The sequence below is a fragment of the Paramisgurnus dabryanus genome, chromosome 10 (genome assembly GCF_030506205.2).
Source record: "Paramisgurnus dabryanus chromosome 10, PD_genome_1.1, whole genome shotgun sequence".
Classification (NCBI taxonomy): Eukaryota; Metazoa; Chordata; class Actinopteri; order Cypriniformes; family Cobitidae; genus Paramisgurnus; species Paramisgurnus dabryanus.
The window spans coordinates 5217626-5231717 of NC_133346.1; the positions used below are offsets into that span (position 1 = coordinate 5217626).

At 36.9% G+C, this 14092-nt stretch overlaps 2 protein-coding genes across 2 annotated transcripts; both read right to left on the reverse strand.

Annotated features, from left to right (window-relative positions):
* Positions 1-5272: 5272 nt before the first annotated feature.
* LOC135739291 (trace amine-associated receptor 13c-like) lies at positions 5273-6268 on the reverse strand. Its single transcript, XM_065257520.1, has one exon. The coding sequence runs from the start codon at positions 6266-6268 to the stop codon at positions 5273-5275; it is 996 nt and encodes a 331-aa protein (XP_065113592.1).
* A 3781-nt stretch (positions 6269-10049) lies between these two features.
* Positions 10050-11018, reverse strand: LOC135739287 (trace amine-associated receptor 13c-like). The gene has a single exon (XM_073815924.1). It carries the CDS (start codon positions 11016-11018, stop codon positions 10050-10052), a length of 969 nt encoding a protein of 322 aa, XP_073672025.1.
* Positions 11019-14092: the final 3074 nt, after the last annotated feature.

The window sequence follows — 14092 nt, forward strand, 5'->3', positions numbered from 1 at the left end:
GATATCTTCGGGTACGGCAGGAGGGTGACTGGGTGGTGATGGAAGTAACGACAAACGGACAGCTTGTACCAACTCCGCGAAGGGATCGCGAATCGGGTTCCCTTCGGTCTCTATAGTGTTTTGCATTTGGTGGTCTGGTCTTCTGTCACATAAACATTATGGGGATGGTTTCCAAGACAGGGATTAGCTTAAGCCAGGGCTAGACATTAGTTTTATTAGGAAATATAACTAGTTTAAACAAACATGCCTTACTAAAAACATTACTTTTGTGCATTTTGATGTATTTTAAGATATGTCCGGGCAAGTTGTTTTCAGTGTAACTAGTCAGAACTAGTCTCTAATCCCTGTCAGGGAAACTGCCCCTATAAGCTTATGTACTTTAAAGCTTTAAAGTTGTATGAGGCAGTGTAAAACCAGTCACAAACCAGCAGCTGACCATACTAAGTTATCTGATATTAGTGGATTTTATTTGTCAAAAAACATTGTTTATAGAATTTTATAAAAAACTACTTGCACATATTCGTGTGATATATAAATATGGTAAATCAATGTATTTCTTGACTTTTAATTAAGAAACATCACAGCTTTGCCTCTAACTCAATGTATTTCAATGGCTCACTATGAGCTTCCATAAACTAACTAAAGTCTCTATGAATCACATGACGGCCGAGCTTTTTTTGGGCTTCCATTGTCAGAAGTCTCTTCATAAAGGGCTATGGGTAGAATTTGTCTGCGCCAACACCTGCAGTCTAATAGGGCAATAATTAAGCATAATGTATTTCCATGTATTTTGATTATCTGTTTTAATACCGTGTTTATTTTATATTTTTCTATAACTGAATCAATAACAGTAGAACGTTTTGAGAATTTATGAGATCATTCGAATGCTTCTAGGAATGTGTTGTGTTGGTCTTAAATTTTACTCATAATGGTCTTTAAAGGTCTTAAATTTAACTTGCTGAAACCTGCAAGAACCCTGATTGACAGACTTGTGCAATAGTTGCTTTTCATGCAGGTCAGTGTCATGTCTTGCATGTTCATGTGAGAAATATTCAGTTAGCCAACAGTCAGTTATCATCTTTGTTACTAATTAAGCTAAATAAGTCATTTTTCATAGAATTCTTTTTTTATTATTAGTATACACCTTAACACATGTAGCCTATAATTTATGTATTTGGTCTGTGGTTTCCATAAACATTAACGCAGTTGCCAGATGCTTTTATTCAAAGCGATTACATCATTAACCGATTCAAACAATGCTAGTAAATCAGAACCTTAATTATTATTATAATGAACAAGACCAATACAGTAGCAGTTATGCTGGCTTAAATATGGATAGATGTAGGATGTGTTTAACTGATGTTCTAAACCAGGGGTAAAATATTGCATAGATGAGAGGATTCAGAGCTGAATTAATATACAACATCCATAACATAAAATAGGCTATAGCAGAAGTCATGCTTGTGTTTGGTGTTAGAGATAAACTATAATAGGGAATCAAGCAAAACAGATAAACCATCACAATGATTCCTAATGTCAGAGCGGCTTTGCTCTCAGATTTCCTCCTCACTGAACCTTCTGTTAGATGTTTTTCACTCCTCATCAGAGAGTTTATAACTTTCACTTGCTGATATGCAACATAGAAGATTCTCAAATATAAAGTTATAATAAAGGTACAAGGAAGCAGAAAAAACAGGAACAGGTCAGTGATTGTCCAGACAAAAGTAATGATAACTGTACATTCTCCAAAACATGTGAAATTTTTTTCTGAGGTATTAATAAGAACTGAAATGTTATAAGCTGAAGAATAGATCCAGGAAACACAGATAATAATTATTGTTCTAGTCGTTGTTATTTTCTGTGGGTACAGCAGAGGGTGACACACAGCCACATAACGGTCAACAGCTATTAAAACTAAATTAATCAGAGATGTACAGATAAGCAGCCCCATGATTAATAGAAACAGTCTGCAGATAGTGTCTCCAAAGTACCAACATGTTTCAATAAACCTAATCGCCTCCAAGGGCATGATAATAAGTCCTACGAGCAGGTCAGCCACAGCCAGAGAGAGAATGAGCATGTTGGTTGGAGTGTGAAGCTTCTTGAAGTGAGAGATGGAGATGATCACCAGCAGATTCAGAAACACAGTCCATACTGACAGCAATGAAAAAAACACATACATAGATGATTTTGTATTCATGTGTGGAGCGTTTTGTCCTGATGCATGATGAGTTAATGGCAGGAAAGCAGTATTGAGTCTGGTGATCATCTGTCTTATAGGCCATGAATGAAGTTTCCTACTGGAGTTTGATAGGAGATAGAAGTTTGATCTGATCTCTTTAACGTTCTTTCATTTATACAGTTTCTGAATTAGTCTGACTCAACCCATTCACCACCCACTCTGATGCAACATGGTTTTTCAATGGATATTATTTGGCTTTTTTCCTTTTTGATGTTTCTAAATGAGCTCAGATGGAAAACCCTCTAAGGGGCTGATTACAGACATGCGTTTTTGGCAGCCTCAAAGCACCCAACGTCTTTTGTGGTTTTCCAATTTTACCACAAGGGACATATGTTTATTATATGTATTTGCATTTGAAAAAAGGCCACTTTCTGACATTTTTGAATGAATCAGCGGCTCTCCTTCTTCTTTAGATTACTTCTCTCTCGGGGGCTCATGGGATAGTCAAAGGTTCTTCCAAACACAAGAAGCTTTTTTAGCCTGCAGACAACTGCTCTGCTCTGAAGCAAAAAGCTACTTAGGGCAGCACATGTACTGCTTTTGGTACTCGCCCAGCGGGGTGGCGTCAGCAGAGATGGTTATCAGCAGGTTTTGCATCTGAGCTCCTCAAATCTACCCAGAGCTAGGGCTGTGACAGTGGCAGTGTTTTACCACCGCAATGGTAACGCACCAATTGGTTATAGATTGTGTGTGTGAGGGGGTGTGCATGCACGTATGTGCAAGCGCACATTGATGCATATAGGTCTTATATATAATGCATACATATATTTTGAAATATGAAAACGTAAACAAGGAACAAATATACAGTTCTTAACAAACATGCATGTTTGAAGCTGCCAAATTCTTTCTCTGCCGGTGGGTGCTTGTCACAACGTCAAGCAATGCTTAGGTTACTTAGCAATGAAAGACGCTCTGGAGTGCCCACGTGCTTTAAGAGGAGGAAAGTGGCTCCGTAGTAGTAAATCAACTGGTGTAAAACAAAAGATTTTTCGATTAATTGTTTTTTTTACGCGGTTGATTCAAAATCGATTCTCAAAGAGCTAAATCATTTTTTTAAAAATATGTATTTCCACAAAGATTGAACATAAGATTAATGTTAATCTAATTACTAGTCTTCTTCACTAGATGTCACCCTCTTTTTTGCCTTGCGCGATGTAACCAAGAAGCGAGAGGCGAGCCTGTCATTCATTCATTCAGTGCTTAAAATGGCAGTTTCAGGTGCTTCATCTACTTTGATGCCACCTTCACATAAAAAGTCAGAGGTATGGAAGCATTTTAGACTTTGCAAGCAAGATGACGACGATAGTGTTTTAATTTCTTTTTATTAATTACCAACTTGTAAACTGCTGTTCACTGTTCTTTTTTATTAATATATATATATTTATATATTTTTTTTATTAAATTATATTCATTGATTTGAATCGAAAATCGAGTATAAAAACTGACCCAAGAATCGAATTGATACGATAGCTTGTGAATCGAAATCGAATCGATCTGGAACATCTTAATCGATACCCAGCCCTAGTAAACACACAGTACTCTAATACAAAAATTACATGATTTTAACAGATTCAATGTCTTGCTAATACAATTTTATTAAAAACAGTTTTTAAGTAAAAAGAGTAATGCAATTAATACAGTTTAAACTGAATGAAAATATTTGTTTTCGTTTTCCCTTACATCATTTAAGAGTAGGCATCCCAAGCATTATGCAAACATGTTTCATTTGTTTGTATGACAATTATTCATTACGTTACAGTTATTTTGTGACGCGTTTTTGAAAGGACTTCACAGAGGGAGAGAGAAAAAAACATTCATTTGTTTATTTTATTTTTATTTTGGGAAAAGCACAACATTCTTTTTTATTGAGAGTGGACACACAAAAACTTGACACTTTAACATTTTAAATGATGTAAAAATCACAAATGGATTCCCAAAATCAGCAGAGTTATCTAAGTCTCTGCGCAATGATTAAAAAATGAAGAGTTTGCGGAGTTAATGAGTTAATGTCAGTTTAATGTCAGGGCCCTAATATGCATGCAATGAAAATTTTTTTTTATTAAACCTGTCTGTAAGATGTGGGACAACTTGCAGGTTACGCACACCAGACGTATATTCAATAGCGCAAACTTATCTGTCAGACAGAGTATACTTTTAGTTGCAAAATATGCATTGGCAGCCTACGTTAAACGTAATGATTTGGGACACAAATATAATCTTATTTAATGGTATACAACGTTAATGGCACTTTGTAGTGTGTCAGGGATTAGAGCAGCGTCCAGAGTCACAGCGGACAGCCAATCGTCGGACACCCCTGGTGTGTGTACAATCATAAAAAATTTGTTTGATTTTAGATACATGGCGCGACGTGCCGTTTCTCGCCAGGTGTAGTACCCCCTTAAGTGTAAATTGTAAAAGTTAGCTTATTTACTTGGGCCCAATTATAGTTATTATGTGTAATTTAAGAAATGTATACATGTGGAGTGCTGTTAAAACCTTTGCTCCTTTTTAAAGGGATTTAATTACCAAGTATTTTAACCCATATTGGAATTTAACCCATCCAGTGAGTCTTGGTTGTGAGCACGTCGTTTCATGTCGGCATTAAAAATCAAATTCGCAACCTTTGGGTAACAAGACTTTTTAATCGTGAGACCACAACTGCCCCCACTAGCTGTATGAAGAATTGATAAACCTCCACAGAACTATTTATGTAAAGTGTAAAACTTGCCAAAAAATACATTCAATCCCACTGTGGGTATAACAGTACAGTATATCAGTATATTAGTATGTACTGCTCTCTTAGATTGGAGACTGTTAAATCTGACCTTTTAAATGAAAAAAAGGTGGGCTTAAATGGTACAACAGTTTTCCTTATATATTTATATTTATGATATGTTTACAAACACATGCATCTATCCATTAAAAGGAAAAGTATATAACATGATAAAGGGCTTTGGGTACCCTATTTATTATAAAATTCAACTAAAACTAAAACCAACCCTCCTCCCTACAAAAATTATGACTGATAATCTAAAAAATGTCCACGAGAGAGGATGCTGGTTGAAATATTTTAAGAGTTATGATAAGTTTAACTGACATTTTAAACCAGGGGTAGAATAAAGCATAGATTAGAGGATTTACAGCAGAGTTTGAATATATAATCCATAATAAAACTAACGTGGTAGAAACCATTTCTGTGTTTTCTATTGGAAACAAAATGAAGTACGGAATCCAGCAAAGCAGATAAACCATGACAATGAGTCCTAATGTCAGAGCCGCTTTGCCCTCAGATTTTCTCTTCAGTGAACCTTTCATTATATGCTTTCCACCCTTTAACTGAGAGTTTATAACTTTCACTTGCTGATGTACGACATAGAAAATCCTCATATATAAAGTTATGATTACAGTACAAGGAAACAGCAGGGACATGATCAGATCAGTGACTTTCCATGCATAACTAACTGTAAAAGTACACTCTCCATAACACACATCTGTTTTGTGTAAGTCAGAATGTCTACTGCTTCTAATAAGGGCAATATTATAAGCTGTAGAACAAAACCAGCAGATACAGATGCTCATTATGGTTTTAGTGGTAGTTATTTTCTGTGGGTAATGCAAAGGGTAACACACAGCGACATAGCGATCAACAGCGATTAAAATTAAATGACTCAGCGATGCTGAGAGAAGCAGTCCAATAAACATTGAATACAATTCACATAAATTGTCTCCAAAGTACCAACACGTCTCAATAAGTTTGATGGCCTCCAAGGGCATGACAATAAGTCCTATAAGCAGGTCGGCCACAGCCAGAGAGAGAATGAGCAAGTTGGTTGGAGTGTGAAGCTTCTTGAAGTGAGAGATGGAGATGATAACCAGCAGATTCAGAAACACAGTACATCCCGACTGCAATGAAAAAAACACATACATGAAATTGTATTCATGTGTGGAGCGTTTTCCCTTGATACATGAAGAATTAATCGCAGGAAAGCAGTATTGAGTCTCATGATCTTCTGTCAAATGGGCCATGAGTTCTTAAGTGTGGAATATGCTTTTGGTTTTAGTCCTTTATAGTTATAGGTTGAGGCTTCCCAGCCCACACTACCGCCCAGCTATCTGATACATGATGACGTGTTTTTTGTTTCCCTTGTGATACATTTTATGCTGAAGTTTTAAAAAAATCTAAATACTGTAAATTCTCTGCCTAATTTTTTATGTCTACCATGTTTTTTCCGATGGGCAAGGTGCTCATAATAGAAATCACCATGCATGCACACTATTTAGGTCAAAATACAGTGTTTCCTTGTAGGATATTTTCCCACTGTGGCACCGGGGGCGCCCATGGTGGTTAAATGTACATATTACTTTAATGTAGAATATGAATTAACATGCATTTTATCATTTTCATGCTGTCTTTTCCTTATATTTAAAGCCTATTTCTTTTTTATGTTTGTTCTAAAATGTATATTTTTTAAATGCGTTTAACTACATAGCTTCATTCGCATCTTTCATTGTAGCTTTAATGTTTTGTGCAAGTTTGTGGCATGTTTAACGTTAGGCTACAGTTCGCTGTTGCGGAGTCATGCACGATCCTGTTTGATAATCCGCACACCCAGTGATAACACACATCCCGACTCTTTATCCGACATTAGCATCAATTTTATTCAATACCTGGCCTGTTTGACATAAAGACCGCAACAAAAATTACACAGTTAGTAGTAACCTTTAACAGTCTTTTGACAGAGCATGAACACAAATAAGGGCCATTTAAAAAAATGCTGCCTATTGTAATCAAGTCAAAATGATCTTAGATGTTAGACCTACAGTCCACTCTTGCCTATTGATTTCTGACCTGCATCTAAACCTCAAATGACATTAATATTACTATTTCACCCGTTTTTTTGGGCTGCCATGCCTGCGGTTGTAGCTAGAAGGGATACAGCAAACAAAATCTCGGCACATACTGTTTTATACTAATCCTACACCCAAACTTAACCTTAAACACAACATTTCATGGGATTAAGGCTGTAGCCTTATCCCATCTATTCAGGACCACTGTTTTCATCATAATACTATTCCAAACCACCTCCACATCTAATCCTAAATGTTTCGGCGATTGCTGTATCCCTTCCAGACAAAACCTGCTGTGGCTCGCAAAATCAAGCTACCGAAATGTCCACCCTACCATTCTGGCTGTCTTAAAAAAGTCCTTTCTTGGTTTGTGTTGTGACAATGTGAAGTATTTTTTTTTTTGCAGTAATTCACATTAATTCTCATATTCCGTTCATATTTAGCATATTGATTCAGCAGTTAGTAAATATACGTAATGTTAATTTTAAATATTTAAAGTCCAAAAAAGTGTGAATATGTTTTTTAACTTCATGGTTTTGTACTGATGAGAGTGATTCAGACCTGTAAGAAAGTTATAAACAACTGTTAGCATATATTGTCCACAGAACTACCACATAAGCTTACATACATAACTGATGGGTAAATATTAGGGCTGTGTATCGCCAACATTTTCCCGATACGATACGTATCCCGATACAAGGCCATGATACAAGACTTTTTTAATTTACATTTTTGTTCAGAATTTAACCTCCTAAAACCTGGATGTCCACATATGTGGACATCAATTTTTTTATGTTTGCACCATAATACTTGATTATGTGTAACTGGAACCTGTTGTACACAAACATGGACAAATACACTGCTTTATGTTTTAAGAAAAAAAAATGGATATGATATTTATTGGTTCTTCCTAACCCCAAAATGGTAGAAATATGAAAAAAGACAAACCAAAACTCGGGTCTTAGGAGGTTAAAGATAATACGTTTATATTTTCACAGAATGTTCTTTACATTATGTATGGTGATTTTATGTTGAAAACAGTACACCACAAATACTTTAGCTCGATTTTCACAGACAGGATCAAATTTATTTAGAAAATTAAGCTACAGATTTTTGGTTAAGGTTCATATACACCATATCACGTATGTTTAATCTTTGTTTAATGAAGGTTGCATTTTTTTCTGAATATTTGATTACTGTACTGTATTTTTCTTTTAAATATATAACTGCACAATAAATCATCTTATACTGTAGCTACAGAAATTTCAGATTTCTGCCTAAAGACTAAATAGTTTTATTAAATTGCAGACAAAGATTTTGGAAAGCTAAGTTGGCTTGTATTTTTGGTGCAAAATGGGTGTAGTAGGGCGCCCATCCTTGTATTCTTTCATGGGGCCCAAAATTGCTAGTGGAGCCCCCTGCATGTTGTTAATCTGATTTAAATTATTTTCTTAATTTCAAGAAGGCAATGAGGCTGGATTTTGATCAATAATAAAAATTGGCCACATAGAAAGATAGGTTACGTGGGCTGATTTGCCCTAGACGCAGTAATAATATCTTTGCTCATTTTGACCTCTTTTTTTCTTATACTGATAGGATCAAGACAGAAATAACCATCTGAGAAATCAATTACAGTAAACTCTGAAGGGCAATTATATTTGTTATGCTTTGCTATTCAAAATGTCTGCAGGGTCTTGAGGGTCCTGTTAACACCTACCTGCTGCATTAAATTCTCCAAAGTTTCATTAAAAGTGTGAAACAAACTCACATGTAAGTAGATTGACAGACTGATGCAATAGTTGCTATTCATGCAGGTCAGTGTCTTGTCTTGCACGTTCATTTGAGAAATGTGCACATAATAATAACTCATTAAAATAATTCATCAACTTAGTTATTAATTTATCTAAACATTTTATAGAATTGTATCATCGTGCCTGAGTAGTGAGTGTGCATGTTTGCTTGTTTCATCTATCTGCAATATTGATTATGATGGATTTAATACTAAAAATCTCAGTACTTACGTTTTTTTTTTTTACATTTTTGGCCTGCAGTTTCCATAAATATTTACACAGTTGGCATTACAAGGTACATGTTTACATTAGTATCAGTATGTGGGTTCTCTCTGGCACAAACCAGATGCAATTATACCCAGCAAATGAAGAAAGAATGGCTCTACAAAGAACATTTAATGTTTAATGTTTTTTTTTTTCTCCTAGGGGGTTTTTCACCCCGGGGAGGCAGCCTTTTTGGGCTTTACCTAGCTTCCTCTTCTATACGTTGCTTTAGTAATACGTGCAATTATAATATTGAGTCATAGCCGCAGCAAATTTAACTGCTCATGCTATCATGTATTCTGTTGTGCTATCTGTCGTTTTCTGTGCTTTTCACTGCTTCTATTTATGTAAAGCTGCTTTGAAACAATTGACTTTTGTGAAAAGCGCTATATAAATAAAATTGAATTGAATTGAATTGAATTGGAAAAAATGTTTTAAAAACTGTAACAAAGACTTTGCATGGGTAATTAAACCACAAAATATTGACATAATTTCAGTATGGTTAAAAACTTTACTTTTCATAATTAGGTTCACATTTGCATGGAATGGCCCAAACATGACCTTATACATTAATGCAATTCTCTACCACTAAACTATAGTTTCAGCAGTAATACCATAAACAAACAGCTTTCGTGGAACAAACATAACTTCCTGTAAACTCTGCAAAGAATCAATAACAAAAAAGTCTTTATTTCTGATAACAAACAAAATAAACAGCAAGTAGATTACCTTAGTTCAAATTATAGCTAAAGCGTATCATAAATTACACTGAGCTAACATTATAATATAATTTATACAATGTTAACTACAAATCAGCTGCCAAACCTCCCTTCACATAGCGGTGATTACTTTTTACTAATATGACAAACCCTAATTTTTATTATGATGAACAACACCAATAGACGTTATGCTGGTTTAAATATTTTGGATAGATTTAGGATGTGTTTAACTGACGTTCTAAACCAGGGGTAAAATATAGCATAGATGAGAGGATTCAGACCTGAATTAATATACATCATCCATAATATAAAATAGGCTATAACAGAAGTCATTCTTGTGTTTGGTGTTAGAGTTAAAACAAAATAGGGAATCCAGCAAAACAGATAAACCGTCACAATGATTCCTAATGTCAGAGCGGCTTTGCTCTCAGATTTCCTTCTCACTGAAGCTTCTGTTAGATGTTTTCCACTCCTCATCAGAGAGTTTATAACCTTCACTTGATGATGTGCAACATAAAAGATTCTCAAATATAAGGATATAATGATGGTACAAGGAAGCAGAAAAGACACAAACAGGTCAATGATTGTCCAGGCGAAAGTAACGATAATTGTACATTCTCCATAACATTTGTATTTTCTTTGTGAGGTAGTTATAATAATTGAAATGTTATAAGCTGAAGAGCAGAACCAGGAAACACAGATAATAATTATTGTTCTAGTCATTGTTATTTTCTGTGGGTACAGCAGAGGGTGACACACAGCCACATATCGGTCAACAGCTATAAAAACTAAATTACTCAGAGATGTATTGAGGAGCAAACCTAAGATTAATATAAACAGTCTACAGATAGTGTTTCCAAAGTACCAACATGTTTCAATCAACCTAATCGCCTCCAAGGGCATGATAATGAGTCCCACAAGCAGGTCGGCTACAGCCAGAGAGAGAATGAGCATGTTGGTTGGAGTGTGAAGCTTCTTGAAGTGAGAGATGGAGATGATCACCAGCAGATTCAGAAACACAGTCCATACTGACAGCACTGAAAAAAACACATACATGATATTGTATTCATGTGTGGAGCGTTTTGTCTTGATGCATGATGAGTTAATGGCAGGAAAGCAGTATTGAGTCTCATGATCTTCTGTCTCATAGGCCATGAGTGAAGTATCCTCCTGATAGGAGTTTGATCTGATCTCCTTAATGTTCTTTCATTTATACATTGTCAAGATCTACCCAACCCATTCACTGATGCAACACTGTGGATAATTTTCCTTTTTAGATATTTGAAAATGATTAGCTCAATTATATATGGCAAGCAGTCAGTTCTCCTAGACGCCACTTCTTGCGCAAGCTCAAACCTCTGAGGCAGGGGACTACACTGCGACCAAAATGGTCGCATGTGCGACCTTTTGAAATGCCATTGCAAAACCTAATTTTTAATGGGGCGAATTTACGCAAAGCAAGCTCAATGTCACATTGTATCCTTCCATGTTTCTGAACTTGAGCAGAGTTTTACCATTAGAGTTTGTCACTGAAGACTCAGGACCTGTACGGTTCCTGGTTTATATTTTAAATGGTCAGTCGGGGTCGGTCCTAGTTTAATTACTTAACGTCCCAAGTCTGATTAATAGTGTGTGTAAAATCCGAGTCGATCGGAGAATGGCCGTGATCGCTTCCGTGCTAAAGCTCGAGTGCAGTTTCAGCGTCCCATTTTTTTTTTATAATCTTATTAATAAACCACATCTTTTCTAAAATCTAAAAGGTTTGCACAGAGATGGTAGCAATAAAGCAATGCTAATGCCAAGCCCATTGCACTGAACGAGCAAAGCTCAAGCTAAATCAAGATATAAAATACGCAAAGCTGTAATGTAAAGTTTTACATTACCTGTCCTTGGGACAGAAAGTAGACTTTTAAACCTGAAATAATGAGTGGATTAAGCTTTTTTAATCGGCAAGAGAGAAATAGAAAGCAGTAAAAGTGCCTATCTAATAGAAATTATGACCATTAGAACATCAGTCACATTTATAATCAATAGTCCTGCACTGTCTATTAATATACTAAACATAGTATTGTATTATATTGAGTTTGATAAAAGGGGTCATCTAATTGCTTCATATATCAGTGCAAAAACAATAAGTGTTTTCGTGGTGCTTTGACAAACAGTGTCAGCTTTGTTTATGGCAAAGAAAGTTTGGGGTGGTTAGATTAATGAAATATAATGTGAAATTAATATTAATGTTCAGTAAATCAAAGTATTGTGTTGTGTCACACATTATTAGTTATTGCCCTTTTCACCGGCTACCACCACAAGTAAATTTCAGATCTGTGGGAAACACAGCAACGTTAAAACAAGAAGGCATGTGGTTTAAAAGATGGCAAGTAAAATAAAAAGCACATCTGTATGCAGTACGGTTTCATTATTGTTCATTATTATACGGAGTGGCTTAATATAACTAATTAGTTTGACCAAATCATGTTTTGGGACAGTAACTGAAAAAGTTAGTAGCGCAAGTGCCACCAGTGGAAAAGGTTAGTGTAGTTCCCTGCTCTGAGGCATGCTCGCTTCCGGCCTTCTCTCCTTTTTGAAGCGAATGTTTCCAAGGTCTTTCAAGGTCAAGGTCTTTGCTTCTAACCATCCAACTACCTGCCCGCTAGATCCCATACCCACTCATCTCCTTCAAGCCATCTCTTCATCGTTTATCCCTGCTCTCACCCACATTTTCATTTAATCTCTTTCCGCTGGTACTTTCCTCGCAGCATTTAACGAGGCCTGGATAACCCCACTGCTGAAGAAACCCACACCAATCCTGCTTTGCTAGAGAACTACAGACCAGTTTCTTTTCTTCGCTTCATTGCCAAGAGTCTTGAACACATGTTGTTTGACCAGCTCTCCTCTTTCTTCACACAAAATAACCGCCTGGATAGCAAACCACTGAGACTGCGCTGCTCCAAGGGCATGCCAATAAGTCCTACGAGCAGGTCAGACACAGCCAGAGAGAGAATTAGCATGTTGGTTGGAGTGTGAAGCTTGTTGTAGTTAGAGATGGAGATGATCACCTGCAGATTCAGAAACACAGTCCATACTGACAGCAATGAGAAAAACACATACATGATTTTGTTTTCATGTGTGGAGCGTTTTGTCTTGATGCATGATGAGTTAATGGCAGGAAAGCAGTACTGAGTCTCATGATCTTCTGTCTCATAGGCCATGAGTAAAGTCTCTTCCTGATGTGAGTTTGATCTCCAAATGTTCTGTGCTGATCTTACTAGATCTATCTGATGCTTTTGACATGGTCAACCAACACATCCTCCTGTCAACCCTCATGGCTATAGGCGTCTTTGACACGGCGCTTCTATGGTTCACGTCGTATCTCTCAGGTAGGTCATTTAGGGTGTCCTGTAGATGTGACATCTTCGAACCCCAATGTCTCATATCGGCATACCTCAAGGCTCTGTGCTTGGACCACTGCTCCTCTCAATATACATGACATCTTTGGGTTATGTCATTTAAAAACATGGCTTTTTCTACCACTGCTATGTGGATGACACTCAACTGCACTTGTCATTTGACCCTAACAATCCCATGGTTCCTGCCCGCATCTCATTATGCCTGAGGGACATCTCATTCTGGATGAAGGATCACCATCTCCAGCTTAACCTTGCGAAAACAGAACTGCTTGTCATATTATCTGAACCAAAGATTCATCACAACCTTTCGATTCAGGTAGGTTCCTCGACATCACACCGTCCAGGACAGCCAGAAACCCGGGAATGGTCATTGATGATCAGCTTAGCTTCACAGAGCATGTTGGCAGCACCACCCGCTCATGTAGATTCATCCTCTACATTATTAGGAAAGTTAGACCTTTTCCAAATGAGCATGCTACGCAGGTCCTAGTTCAAGCTCTTGTCATGTCCATGCTGGACTAGTGCAATGCGCTACAGGCTGGACTTCCAGCCTGAACAACCAAACCCCTACAGATGATTCAGAATGCAGCGGCAAGAGTGGTCTTCAATGAGCCAAAGAGTGTGCACGTCACTTAGCCCCCTATAGCAGCTTGCATCAAATTTAAGCTCTGCTCCTTGCCTTTAAAACCACCACTGGGTCAGCAACCCCTTACCTTTACTTGCTTATACAGCCTTACGTACCCTCTGGATCCCTGCGCTCTGTCACCGAGTGATGGCTTGTGGTGCCTTTTCAAAAAGGGGAAAAAACACTATTGCGTATGT